Source organism: Scatophagus argus, chromosome 4 (genome assembly GCF_020382885.2).
Source record: "Scatophagus argus isolate fScaArg1 chromosome 4, fScaArg1.pri, whole genome shotgun sequence".
NCBI lineage: Eukaryota > Metazoa > Chordata > Actinopteri > Scatophagidae > Scatophagus > Scatophagus argus.
In genome coordinates this window covers 7,426,083-7,440,285 of record NC_058496.1, presented here as the reverse complement: position 1 = coordinate 7,440,285, position 14,203 = coordinate 7,426,083, and the positions used below count along the sequence as shown (strand labels likewise).

Here is a 14,203-nt window from a genome sequence, read left to right as displayed (position 1 = left end):
CATCAGGGGGAGACAGATAGAGAGCGGCCTAGTGCAGAGTCATCCATGTGGGAACATTAACATTTAGAGGAGCAGTGTGTCTGTTTGCCCTCGGAGCTGCCTGTCACTCACAGGCGTCAAACTGACAAACTGAAGTGCTGTGTGACCTTTACATTATGTCTGTGCAGAAATTCAACCTCCAGGGCTCATAGTGAGTCGCCATGTTTTCAGACTGTTACCTCTATGCACATGTACAGGCTGTGAAACAGCATTAGTGGTGCAATGAGAAACCCAGCAGAGGAGTCAGTTATAACGGTGAGAGGTCTTAGACCGGATTACAAAACCCTGGTCCAGTCCAATCCCCATCATTTTGTTAAGTCTTTAAACTAGCCAAACTTTCATCACCCGGCGGCCCTGCCACATGTTTCTGCTTGGATTTCTCTCAGTACCTAGAGGAGCTCTGTCTTTATCGGACTGAAAACTCATTTCATCACAGCTGACATTTCACGGGCACTCAGGGCCTTTTTACCTACCGACACAATTCAAACTGTCCAGCGGAGACACTTTATTTTTGCCGGACCTGCAGCAACACAGCTGCAGTGGGAGGTGGACGGAGGTCAGGACAAAGTTTTAGGCGTTTTACCTAATGGACCTTTGCAGTGGATGTGTGAAACACTTCACTTAACGCAGCCTCTGGGCACTAGATAGGCATGTGCATGTGTGTTAAAGGTCGAATACGGGCTCTGCCTGTGTGGCAGCTGGGCATATAGGAGAGAAAACAAAGATGAAACTTGAAAAGTCTTAACGCCATCACTTGCCATCAAAAGACAATTTAGAAAATGTAGTTGGAAAAGTTGCAACATGTGCATCACCCCACCGGCCACTAGATGGCGGAGTGTAAAAAGTCAAAATGCAACAAACTGAACTTGAAGAGTTGATCAACAACGCAAACAAGATAAATAAAAAGCATCATTTAATGTACAAGAGAGAAAATTGACATCATATGCAAGCAGACGAGTGTACACAGCTTAAGAAAACGGACACGTACATGAACACGGTAACACATCAATAAAGTCTTGAGGTGAACCTGAGAAAGGCTGAGACTGCTGGTGTAACAACACGAAGAGTCTGAGACATCTCATCTCAGAGGAAGCTGAAATATCTGCTGTGAATAACACTACTAACAATGAGAGAAGCAAAGTGCAGAATTACAATTAAATCACCAGAAGTAGTGGCACATTTTCCCCACATAACGCTGCAGTACGAAAATCACATTTACAAAGCTGTACTTTGAGGCTGGCAATACATTCTACTACAAGTACCATCTAAAACACTCCTGTATCATTATGGTACCCTGTTAAAAGGAGTCACAGTTTACTGACGGTTGATCTTTAAGCCAAGTATTAAAAGTCTCCTTAGTAAAATATAGTGCGAACACATAAAAGCTGCTGCTGACTCCATCTTCTCTGTCTGTACCTTGTTTTTTAATAAGACCTACTGGATACTTTCCCCCCCGAACACCCGATTAGATGTTAGTAATAAAATGCTTGTTAATTATTAATGAAGGAAAGTTGATGTCAGGCTTTTCACGTAACGTGTGTCTCAGGAAGAAAGGGGGAAAAACACTGCTGGGCTCAGGAAGAAACTAAAAAACACAAATTATTTGAAAGTATTTAGTGAATGCAAGCTTTAGCATAAAAATTACAGACGCTGATGTGTTAAAATGGCTTTAAAAACTCCTCTGAGAATACTTGTGGCGGAGGTGAAAACATGTTTTTGATGAGCCAAGTGCAACAGATTGAAAGCATGTGCCATAATTTGTCCGCAAGAACAATTAATAATAAGATTATTCAAGTTTTCAGAGGAAGTTGCACTAAAAACACTCCGTCTCACTTTTTCACAGTCCTATTACAAACACTGCGGCCCTTTGGTCCCCTTCCAGCTGGGTACATCCTTCGTCTGCAGTAAAGCTACAAGACCAGCAGGGGTCCTGAATCTCATGTCATGGCACTGAGGCGGATGGTCACAGTGTCACTTCATTAGCGGGGAATACTATCATTACCAGTCACATTTTAAAGCAGGTACCAACACTTGAGTCCACACAGGAGCCTGGACAGACTTCAGCGAACTAGACATCTGTGGTGCGGATGCCGTCGTCATCCAGGGTGAAGGGAAAGTTGCAGCTGGTGGGAGGCTGAGGCTGCGAGCGGTGCCGCCGGCGCCCACTAGCCACGTCTCCTGACGCTGTGAGGATCCCCAGTCCGCTACCTGAAGCTGCTGGAGTCGCGCTGGGGCAAGGGGTCGGGGTGGAGAGGGAGTTGGAGGAGGAGGAGGTGGAAGAAGAGGTGGAGGAAGAGGAGAGAGAGGGCAAAGTGGGCACAGAGCTGAAAGCACTGTCTTCATCCTCTCCATCAAGGATGGAGGGCTCACACGGTGGGATGGGCGTCCAGGGCTGCCAGCCTGGGGCCACAGAGGAGGACTTGACCAGCTGGGGCCTACGCTCATCGCTCTGTTGACCTCGAGATGCCGAGGAGGCATTGTGACTCCGGTAGAGGGAGGAAGCACGTTTAAACTGAAAAGCCTGCAATGAGAGAGAGAGAGAAAGAGAGACAACCACATCATCAGTCTCCGAGAGCACACAGGGAGGAAGGATTCAATATTTTGTTTTTGTGTCAAGAGGAGTGAAAACAGTTGGGTTTACCTTAGCTGGACCTCTGAAGTCCTGGATCTTCATCTCAATGTCTCTAATCCAGCCACGCATCTCCTCTGGAGAGTCTGTCTGTAGAGAAACATTACCAGAAGATAAAGTCTTGCAGAGGCATTGTGACTACTGTCATGGTTTGTGCTATTGTGTTGAATCACTTTTTATAATAGCTTCTAATTCAGTGCATATTTTTCTTACCGTCAATAAATCTCATGACAGGACTAAAACCAACAAAAAATGATTCTGCTAAGAAGTGTTGTTTGCTGTAGCTCATTGCTCTGAGTCATTAAAACTTGTCCCAAAACTAATCAAAACATACAAATGAGCCACACTCTTACATCCTCGTTGATATGACCTGCATTACAATGAACACGGACTCTGTAGTTTGTTTTGGGTCAGTTCCACATACACCGACCTGGTGCCATCCTGCTAAAAATAGTCCACAAGAAGCGTACTATTTACTCTTGTTTGAGTAATATTTGCCCAAACTCATCATGCAAAGCTGTTACAGGAAAATGAAACTATATGTATATATGGGACCCTTTTATAAGCATGAAACAGCAGGTTCAAGGGCGCGTGCCTCAGACAGTTTTGACGGCAATGAAAACACAGAATATCAGAGTGCGACGTTATATCAGTTGGTTTAGACCTGAGTGTTGTGTTGGTGTGTATGCAGTCTGATGGGTGATAATAACTGCAGCCAAGGAAATGTCTGAAGCTGTTAGAAAAGTGTCACCACTGCATAGTTTGTCCAAAAAAGAACATAAAAAAATTGACTGCTTCCTCTTAGGTGTGAATATTTGCTATTTTCCAGAGCCTTCTGAGATGTTTCTTCTGTGATAAGTAAATATCTTTGGACTTTAATGGGTTTTGGACTGTTGTTGGACAAAACAAACTTTTAGAGATTGTCATGGGCATTTTATTTTCTTTTTTTTTCTGTGTTTACCTGGAGCAATAAAGAAAAACACTCTTGCCAAATTATTCAGCAAAGAACCATGAGAAGACATATTATCACTGAGCTTTTCAAATTCTCAAAGAAAAAAAACACAAATTAAATGTTTACTAAATGTTTGTCATTCATTGCAAACATAAAATTAAAAGCGCTCATGCTTGCAGCCTTCCTTCAACTGCCCCTTCCAACCCCTTCCGACCCCCAGCTGTTCTCCCAGGGGGGTGGACGGCAGGATATTATTGTTGTTATGGTAACAGATGGCTGAGCCCATTTCACAAAAACAAATTTTTCATGATCCAAAAAAAGAGGCTGTGCCACACATCAGCAGCAGAGCATTTACAAACAACAACAGCAACAACATCAGGACGGATACACCTGGGAATACAGAGCCTCACTGCTCTAATAAAATAATTCATATCTAATGGTTGTCACACAGTTAAGACTACGTAGAGTAAAGAAGCTTCTCATTGGTTGGCATAACAGGAGGACAGGGTTGTACCTGAATGTAGAAGGTTCGGGAGCTGGTGATGATCTCAAACAGGTTGTCTCTCAGCAGGAGATCCCTGATGGACACACACAGCAGAAAATTATCCTGCTGAATTATACAGTAGCTAAAGGGAGATCTAAAGGGAGTTTCTGTACAGCAGATTAACAGTCAAATTCCTGGCTTGTGCAAACACATCTTCAACCTGGCAGCAGAGCAGATCTGTATGATCTGAGGATCAGATATGAAATATGTGCACAATCCGCCCTCCCGCTCCTCAAAAAGCATTTTTGCAAGTTGAACTTTGACCCTTTGGATATAAAACATCATCATCATATTAATCCTATTAGACTTTTGTGTGAAATTTTGTCACAATTATCACATGACCTTTGACCACCAAAATCTGATCAGTTAATCCGAGCAGCTGCTTTGTCCCAAATTTGGGAAAAAAAACAAAAACAAAAAACTCCTGAGATATCATGTTCAGAAGAACAGGATAGACGGACCAACACCCGGAAAACAGAATGCTGCTGTGAAGACATAAAAACGCCTCCTGCGTGACCTCCTTAGAAGCTCAAATAATGTTATATTAGGTTTTTAAAAATTACGATTACGTCCCATTAGATGGTGTCGCTGCTTCACTCATTGGTGGGTCTCTCTCCAAGAGGTTAGTCTGGTGGGCTAGCTGGCTGCGACATATTGTAAGTGGACAAAAAAGCTCAGTGGGTACACTTGTTGGTGGTAGAAGTGTCCCAGCCAGATATTATTTCACTGCAGGGACAAAGCTTTGTGCTTTTTCCAAGTTCACTGGGGTTGTTAGCTGTAGCTATGGTGATCTAGTGGGTAGCAGGTTTTTGAATACACAGCTTGTGCTGCTACAAGATGAAGATAAGAATATGCCCCCCCCCCCCCCCCCTTCGCTACTAGAAGAAAAAATGGTGCAACTTCTTGTGCAGATACTGTTGCCTGTTGTGCTGGTATTACTAGCAATACCATTATTAGCAAAAGCATTGCTGCTTTCATAAAGTATTGCTGCTTTCCAAGGAAAAGTACTGCATTAAAACTATTTGTAGATGAGATTTGAGATGAACTAATGAGCAATTATACAGCGTCTGGTGACTGAGTTGTGTACTCGAGGCTGTGGACAGTTTAGATTAGCACCCGATAGCACAGAGGTGCTATAGGGTGCGAAGAGGTGGGAAGAGGTTTTGAATGACAACTAACACTACATCAGCCTAATATATGGGAGGAGGGTCCAATACCCTCCTGACATACATAAGCGTCACTTCCGATGTGGCCACGCAGGAGGCTTTTCTCATAGTCGGACACGAAACAAAAGCTTTCTTATGAACCAAACAGCTTACCTGCAGAAAAATTTTAAAAAGGTATCGAGGATAAACCTTCCTGAATGTCTGATGCCATCTATTTTTTGTTTGTATTCTGAGAAACCTGTGAATGCTGTTGGTATCTGGCCACAGCGCGAGCTGTTCTGGGCAGATAACCACACGGAGGGAAAGTAAAGTGGTGGAAAAATTTGACTTAGTGATTCACATTTGACTCACCCTGACTTGACCAGACATTCGTGAACTTTCTGAATGTCCCTCAGTGGAATAGCTCGGAGAGGATCCTTATCCTGGAACACACGGACACACAGTTCAGACAAGGAAAGGCAAAGACCACAGCCACTGAAAAAACATCAAAAAGTCTGACTCCTCACCGTCTCAGATTTGTAGTAACTGACTGCATTGTCGTCCAGGGTGAAAAACCTCCTCTTCCAGCTCTTCCTCTGAAACGCACACTACATTTCAGTTTCCAAATGCAGCTTTTTTTAATTGAAACACAGAGTTAATTACTCATTAGGAGTTGAGTACTCACCACATTTCCCTGTTTGACACAATAACCGCACCTCAGTACGCCAGGCCTGTTGCCCTTCCTCTCTCTCCCTTCAGTCTCCTCGCTCTCATTCTGAAACATTGCATCATAACCGTCTTCCTTATCACCGTAACAATCATGTAACCGCCATCTTCAAAATATATCAGATTACACATGCAGCGGTTTCAGAGGCTGGGGACAAGTTGTTCTCTGTGTAGCCTTGCTAAGAATAAAAGTAACAGTGCTCATTAACACAAATCCTGGCTGCTACGATCATCAGTTTCACCTTCAACCTCGTCATAGTAAACTTAGCTTCCTCTTCATTACCTGGATGGGAGTGTGAACCACCACACCACCGATGATCTCCGCCTTGTAGGCCTGTCTCTTCCCTCCCTGAGTGTCACTGATTACTGGGGTCACATCGGACCTTGGAGGTGCAGGGCCGGACTTAGGAACCTGTCAGCACAGCAACAGGTAGGATAACATTAACTACCAAGACATTAATAAGTAGCACTTTGGCAGTAGAGGAGGGTTTGGTTCTTAATTGCCAGGCATCAGTGGTTTAGTTCCCACTGGGGGGTCTCCATGGCGCAGCAGTGCAACTGTGATGTGTTCTGCTTGGAAACACCCAACACAGTCTATGGGATTGTTGAAGCATTTTATCAGTCTTACCAACACAAACCATGAGCACATCTTGCATGGCGTTAAGTCAAAGACATGTCAATAGCAATCTGTGGACTTGCTTTGAAAAACCAAAGAGATCAAATCAGAAAGGTGAGCTTTAGTCTGATGTCAGTGGAATATTCTGTCATACTCACGAAGGTAAGATGTACAGCAAATAACTGCAACTGTCCCACGCTCACATACACATATACAGCATTTCCTCCAGTATTCTCACTGTAAGCTGCTCAATAAGACAAAATGCCCACCAAAAAATAATGAATAAGACAAACACCAACCATTTGTGCGTATGGAGAAGACAGTATAATAGAAATGTGTAATATGAAGGGCTTTTCTCTTTTGTAAATATCTATGCGAAACTCACTGGCCAGTAATTCACTTTCATTCCTGCACCAAGTGCATTCTGCTTTAGGAAGCATTTTTACATACACGTTCATTGACACAAAGAAAGCTCAGAAAAGGCGGCAGAGAAGGCCTCCTATCAAAAGGGAAGTGAAAGAGAGAGTGAGCAGCTGCTACTTCCTGTGTCAATGCGCAGGTGATAGAAAAAGAGAAACGCTCTTCTTTCATCTGTCGTCATGAGACACATGGCTGCCAGCAGCCAACAAGGTCCCGGTCATCTCACTGAGCACACACAAATATCATGCAAATGTGCAAGCTAAATGTGCCTGGCATGTTCATTTACACACTTTGAATGGTGTTTTGACACCTCAACCACAGTGACGTGTGTGTCATCACTCAAATTCATGCACATTCACAATTTCCTCATTCACTGAGTGTGTCAGGGTGTATTTGTGGACAACGTACTGACATTTTCACAAGCCTGGACCAAAATGGTTTCAGTCACGCCACCACGAACAGCAGCTTCTTGCCCTCAGGTGGAATTAAATCTCTTACCAATAAATGCCAGTTTAATATTATATTTAATATGTGTGTGTGTGTGTTGCACTCACAGTGATCTTGCTGGAGTTGTTGAGAGCAGCCACCCACTCCCTCATGTCAGTCACATCATTGGCTTGGAGGAAGTACCGCCGGGAAACGGCATTGATGACTGCAAAAACAGACACCAGTACCATGAGTATCCACAATAACCACATTACACGATTTAAAGGCATGTGCAAATAAAACGAACACCATTGTGCACAACTGCAGACTCATGACTCAGTGTTTCCCTGAAAAAACTCACCAAAGCAGAACTCCGTCTTTGGCTTTTGCTTCGCTGTTGCTTCACTCACCTGAGAAGAGGAGGAGAGGAGACGAGAGGAGACGAGGGGAGAGGAGACGAGGGGAGAGGAGAGGAGAGAAGAGGGGAGGGGAGGGGAGAGGAGACGAGGGGAGAGGAGAGGAGAGAAGAGGAGACGAGGGGAGAGGAGAGGAGAGAAGAGGAGGGGAGGGGAGAGGAGAGGAGAGGAGAGAAGAGCATACGAGGGGAGGGGAGAGGAGAGGAGACGAGGGGAGAGGAGAGGAGAGAAGAGGAGACGAGGGGAGAGGAGACGAGGGGAGAGGAGAGGAGAGGAGAGGAGAGGAGAGGAGGGGAGGGGAGAGGAGAGGAGAGGAGAGAAGAGCATACGAGGGGAGGGGAGAGGAGAGGAGAAGAGGGGAGGGGAGGGGAGAGGAGAGGAGACGAGGGGAGGGGAGAGGAGAGGAGGGGGGAGGAGAAGAGAGGAGAGGAGACGAGGGGAGAGGAGAGGAGAGGAGACGAGGGGAGGGGAGAGGAGAGGAGAGGAGAGGGGAGAAGAAGAGAGGAGACGAGGAGAGTTTAGACAAAAGAAGAGAAGAGAGTAGTGAAGAGAAGAAGAGACAAGAGATAAAACAAAAGCAGAGGGGAGAAGAGGAGACGAAACAACACCAGGAGACAAAAGGAAGAGAGGAAGAGGAAAAGAGAGATGAAGAGACAAAGGGAGAAGAGGAAGAGGGGAACGTAAGAAAAAAGGAGAGGAATGGAGACGAGGGGAGAAGAGACAAAAAGAAAAGAGAAGAGACAAAAGGAAACAAGACCAAAGAGGAAACAAGCAGACCAAAGAAGAGAGGAGGAGGAGGAGAAGACAAAAAAAGAGGAGAGGGGAAACATTTCATATATTTGACGTTCCTTTGACTGCAGGGAGGAGCTGACAGCACCGCGCTGCAGTGAAGCCAGATGTCATTATCTCTGGTTAGCTGAGCGAGCGCACTGACATCTGGAAAACTTCACAAAGTCTGCTCCTGCATGTCACTGCTAACACGTTAACTAGAACTACAGATAACTCTGATCTGTGCACACCATTTGCGTGTTTCTATTTGTGTGCGGTCGGTGAATTCCTGCATCCACACTTCTCACACACGCCTGTAGTTTATTGGACATTATGTAACTACGACCCGCAGCAAAGTGAAACGACAGGCAGAGGTTTACCTTAGAGATGTAGGTTAGTTTCAGGCTGCCAACAAAGCTGGCTCCACTGGGCAGGTTCTGCATGCAGAAACACAAACACACAGACCCGTCATTGGCTCAGAGTCCAAGGTTACATGGCTCCTATTGGTCAATTTCACTTCCTCTTGTTGTTTGTGCAAGTTGGTGTCATGCATGTGTGTGTGTTTAGCACCTGAGGGTTGTCCATATACCACAGGAGAGCATTTCCCTGCGTGTCGAGGATGAAGTATCGCCTCTGGAAGCGGCAGCTATTCTCTTTCTCCTCGATGTCCAGGAAGCCGCATACACGGTTCAGCCGGTCGAAGTACGGCATGCTTATGCTATGACATATCACTGTGGCACACAGACAGACAGACACTCAAGTCAGACAGACAATAAGAAACAAAGTGTAAAAGGGGGCAACAGAAGGAAATGGACTCATAGAACAGAAAGGCAGAGTCAAGCAGATGTGGAGGATAAAACATCTTTCATTTACTGTTCAGATACATACACACACCACACACACACACACACACACACACGCACACACATCCTGGAAGAAAGAGACATGCTCGCACTCAGCAGTTTTTCATGTGACGTGATTGAGGCTGAGCAGCAAACCCTGAAGCCTGAGGCTGAGCTGAGGCCCTCCACCACAGCCAAAAATTACAGACTGCACTCAAGATCTGCACACACGCACATTTCCACTGGCCAGAGAGGAAAGACGAGAGGGAAGGAGGGAGGAATGGGTGAATGGAGGGGGGGGGGGCACTGGTAAGATGTATTCATTAAGATGATGCCATGCAAGTGAATCACCGAGCTGCTGACTGACTGACTGGCTGACTGACTGGTTTCTAAACGAAATCAAAACTAACTCAGCTCAGACAGTCAGGAATGCTGACGAGATTTCAATGGTGTTTGCTGTCCATGAGAAGTTTATCCATGTGACATGTGTACATGAAAGTATGTCCACGTAAAGTATTTCTTTTTTTTTTGTTATTTTCTGGGGAGAGGCTCAGCAGATTTCTTGCCTCATGAAAGCTCTATTTTATAATCTCATCCTGCATGAGAACTTTCAGTCCCTCCACTGTTGTTTTTGGTTCATATCTGCAGACTAAACATAAAATAATCACAATAGCAAACTATGCACAGTCAGATGCACTGAAAACTTCCTTGTTTCCCTTTTCGTAAGTCCTCATTTTCCCCCAATACTTCAATTTAAAGGAAGGGCTGAAAAGTAATATTGGCTCAAAGGTAATATGTAGAACACATCTGTGACTGATTTTTTTTTTTTTTTTTTTTATCAGAACAAAAATTATACTGTGACAGTCATATAAAATATATGATCAGGACTGAATGGCTGAGCCCTCTGCCAGTGTTTTCACACTTGGCTTAAAACCATCGAAGAAATGGAAATGATCAAAATTTCCATGAAAACGTTCGCACAAGTCATGCAGCAAAGCACAGACACAGAAATAACAACAAACACACAGGCGGCATCTTCACTGTGCTGGTGGAACTCCTGTGAAACTATTTTTAAGCTGATGGTTTGGAAAATGCTTCATTTTGAAAGTGGTTTGAAAAACCGGTGGGTCGTCATTCGCGCACGGCTGAAATGGCTCAGAGATAAAAAGCATTCAGAAGCCTTTTGCAGAATCTCTAGGTGTAATGGAAAAGTCACAATGAAGCCACAAAAGTCACACAGATACCAACACTGAGACCGGCACACCCCACACACACACACACACACACACACACACACACACACACACACACACTCAGGCACACATACATAAAACATTTTGGGTATCAGAAAACATCTGGTTTAATGATTACAGGGAGAAGCAGTGGTGAGTTTGTGGCATCTTCGGCGAAACTTTACCAATAAATATAATTCAGACAGTTACGGCACATACGAAATTTAAAGCACTCTGGTTTTGTATAGCAGGACAGCACACATACTTTGTATATAAGTTAATGTAAATAAAGTTTGTGTGAGCGAGGACAGAACGCGGCGTGCAGACTGCAGCAGCGACAGCAGTGTCTTTGTCTTTTACCACATCCAGGCCAGTGAAGTGAAACCCACCTACACCCAGTTTACACATCTGCTTTATTTATGTAACCTCTTTTCTGATTAACAGAAACTGATTCAAATTGATGTTACATTCGGGCATTTTTGCCATGTTTGGGAACTTTAAATAAACAAACACAAAAGAATGGACAGAATCAATGCAGAACAGGTCAAGATGTCTCAACTTTGAGTCAAAAGCCACAAACGCTCAGTCCTGTACTTCCCTGAATGCAGCATCTTTTGCTGGACCCTGCCTGTCTTGTCAATGTGTCTTTCATTCTCCAACGCTGAGTTTTAACAATTTTAAGACTTCGAGCCCAAACCATATGTCCTATTTTCTCGGTCTTTCTCAGGAAGCTTCCTTTATTAAACAACACGCTGAATCGTACTCGTGATGATGATAATTAAATCAGTTAAACAGCTGATTGAAAATTATTCAGCCTTGATTTTAATTAATTAGTTGTTCACATTAACGTTCAAATGTTGCATCATTCATTCTCACTGGCTAAACTGGTGGTGAAATATTTTTGATATCATTAATACAATATAGATAGATAGAATGTTTTCAAATTATTCAGGGAGGAGGTGTTGTGACGTTTGGATGGCACTAGACCAGTTCAGTTTTTACTGTGAAGTGTGCCTGCTTTGATAACGATACAAGATATACCCGCTCAGTATTGTTATATTATTATTTTTCAGTCAAGAGGAGGGTCTATTGAACATTTTAACAAAGCCGGGGAGGGCCTTGGCTTTGCTGAAAGTGAAACTGAAAAGTGAATCTGCCCTACCCTCCAAAATTATTGTTTTACAGTGCGTTTTTAAAGTAAAATCCTGATTGGAAAAGCACAGCTTTAAAATAACTGTACTGGAATAAAAACTACAAGACTGGCCTCTGAAGTGTGGTGGACTGAACACACAAGTGGTATCAAAATATAAAATTTAGATTTACTTAAAAAGTGGCCATAAAGTGATTATCTTTGGGGGGCGGGGTTTGAACTGTTGGCCATCTGAAGGTGTTACCTTGAGCTTGAGAGACGTGACAGGCCCTTTTCAGACCTGTCTTTGTCTGTTATTATGTGAACCAAACGATTTCACACTTCAGTCTACTCTCGTTGCTAGTGACAACTGGATATTCACAGCATTTAATCACATCAGCAGCGGCGCAGGCACGAGCTTCACGCCGCCAAACGACAAGCTGGAAGATCCCGGGCGTGCACGTAAACGCAACGTGATTATGAGCGTGCAATGAAAAGTTTATAACGTGATCCGGCAGGATTACTCAGCGACACCTGACAGTCGGTACATTTATAATGCTCAGATGACCTGCACTGACTCACCAGATCCAACGTCTCGACAGCCTGCCACACCTACAGCACTGTGCCATCACATACACAGGCGTGAGGCAACACACACACACACACACACACACACACACACACACACACACACACAAAGTGCCTCTGTCAACTGACTACTTACCCGCTGTGGAGAGTCAGTGTGCGCCACAGCCAGCGCCCCGCACGGCTCCGAAGCAGAGAGGTGAGATCCGACTTTGGTAAACAGTTTGGAGCATGTTAGATAAAGTTCTACTAAACTTTCACGATACTCGTACTTTGACGAGGCCGGCGTGCACCATACTCGCACACTCTCGCCTGTTTGTTTGTGTGATCGGATTACAAGAGACTTGTCTTTTTTCCGGGTTGGACGTTTCGTTATTAGAATAAACCAGCCCCGGATGTGATCTATGCTTCCTCTCAGCTCTGGCCGGGTCCTCCTCCTCCTCCTCCTCCTCCTCCTCCTCCTCCTCTACTTTGCTGCTGAATCCTCATAAGGGGAACTCAGCGCAGCTCAACTTCTTAAAATGTTAACAGGATAAGCGATGCAGCAGAGGCTTCTCCTTTATATCTGTCTGTTTGACAGCTTATGCGTTTTTGATTGAGGCATGACTTTAGAAAATAAAATACACACACACATACACACACACACAGAAAAACACCCTCATCTGAACGAGAAGATCCATATAAATGAGCAGCTACAGGAAGAGGGTGTCCATCTGGATAACCAGAACACAGAAGAATAGTGTTATTCATACACCTGTCAGTGGAGATGAGCACGACAGGTGCAGGAGGATGTGCCTTAAGTAATTTTGCCAAAAGAGGGAAAAAAAACCCTGATGAATAATATTGTCTTTAAATTGCATAATCCTTGCAAATGTAAATTCAAAATGCCTTCTCTATATTGACTGAGAACCTACAGACATTATTGTGAGGTGTTTCTGGTGGAGGAATGATAAACCTCTCTAAATTCAATTTCTGCCAAAAAAAAAACCAAAACAACAACAACAACAACAACAAAACAGTCAATCTCAAAGCCATCCAATCTAAAATAAATAAAAAATAAAAAAATTGACCCCCAACATACGTATATGTGTGTGTAGGTGCATAATTTCTGTGTCCTCAGTGGTGGATACAGCTCTGAATAAAAGTTTTTTGTGCTAAAGTTAGGCCAGAAGTTAAAGATGTTTGTCTTGTATTTTATTGTCACATGCACTTATGTAAACAATTCAAAAACACACCTTTGTGGTTGTTCCTTACTTGTGCTCAGTGCTTTTTTAACTGCACTGCATGTGGCTGCCAGTTTCAGCCTTGTGTCTGATGTAGGTAAACTCTGGTCAAAGAGTTGTCTGAGATTGTCGGGTTCAGTGTAAGCGACTACACAGTGCCAGCTGTGATATTTACCACAAACACCTCTAAGCAAAACAAACAAAGATCACTTTCAATTTACCATGACAGATACATTCAATATGAGGAATCAAACCTCAGAAGCTTCATGAGTTTTGTCACTCAGAGTCACTGGAGGAAATTTAGGTGTTGATGAAGAGAGGTCCTTTTCAGATAATGAAATGTGTGTTTTAAGCTCCTCTCCAGGTGGTATTTGGCTTGACTACATCATAGTTTTAAACTTAAGGAATGCATCTTATTTTCTGAGCTTATTTCATGTTTTTATGCAAAGTAAGAACCTCAACATTAGACGAAGGCTGCAGTGCAAAATGTTCATCTTTTCTTTTGAAGCAC

General features: G+C 43.8%; 1 protein-coding gene across 2 annotated transcripts; it reads right to left on the bottom strand.

Moving 5' to 3' along the window:
- Positions 1–935: 935 nt before the first annotated feature.
- On the bottom strand, positions 936–12,850 carry plekha2 (pleckstrin homology domain containing A2). 2 transcript variants are annotated; one of them, XM_046387289.1, is made up of 12 exons: positions 12,609–12,850; positions 9,252–9,412; positions 9,062–9,118; positions 7,859–7,907; positions 7,626–7,723; positions 6,319–6,447; positions 5,995–6,084; positions 5,837–5,917; positions 5,682–5,752; positions 4,135–4,198; positions 2,681–2,758; positions 936–2,560 (listed from the first exon to the last, which is right to left on the bottom strand). In XM_046387289.1, exons 2-12 carry the CDS (start codon positions 9,390–9,392, stop codon positions 2,108–2,110), a joined length of 1,311 nt encoding a protein of 436 aa, XP_046243245.1. In that variant the 5' UTR covers positions 9,393–9,412; positions 12,609–12,850; the 3' UTR covers positions 936–2,107. The 2 variants fall into 2 exon arrangements, with proteins under 2 accessions (XP_046243245.1, XP_046243246.1); XM_046387290.1 differs by having other exon boundaries at positions 5,837–5,905; positions 12,609–12,849.
- Between the last annotated feature and the right edge of the window lie 1,353 nt (positions 12,851–14,203).

Coding starts and splice junctions, on each gene's coding strand:
- plekha2 (XM_046387289.1), bottom strand. CDS start 9,392: ATGCCGTACTTCGACCGGCTGAACCGTGTATGCGGCTTCCTGGACATC. Junction 7,724..7,858: donor AAAGACGGAGTTCTGCTTTG/GTGAGTTTTTTC, acceptor CTGTTTTTGCAG/TCATCAATGCCGTTTCCCGG. Junction 4,199..5,681: donor GAATGTCTGGTCAAGTCAGG/GTGAGTCAAATG, acceptor TGTGTCCATCAG/GGATCTCCTGCTGAGAGACA.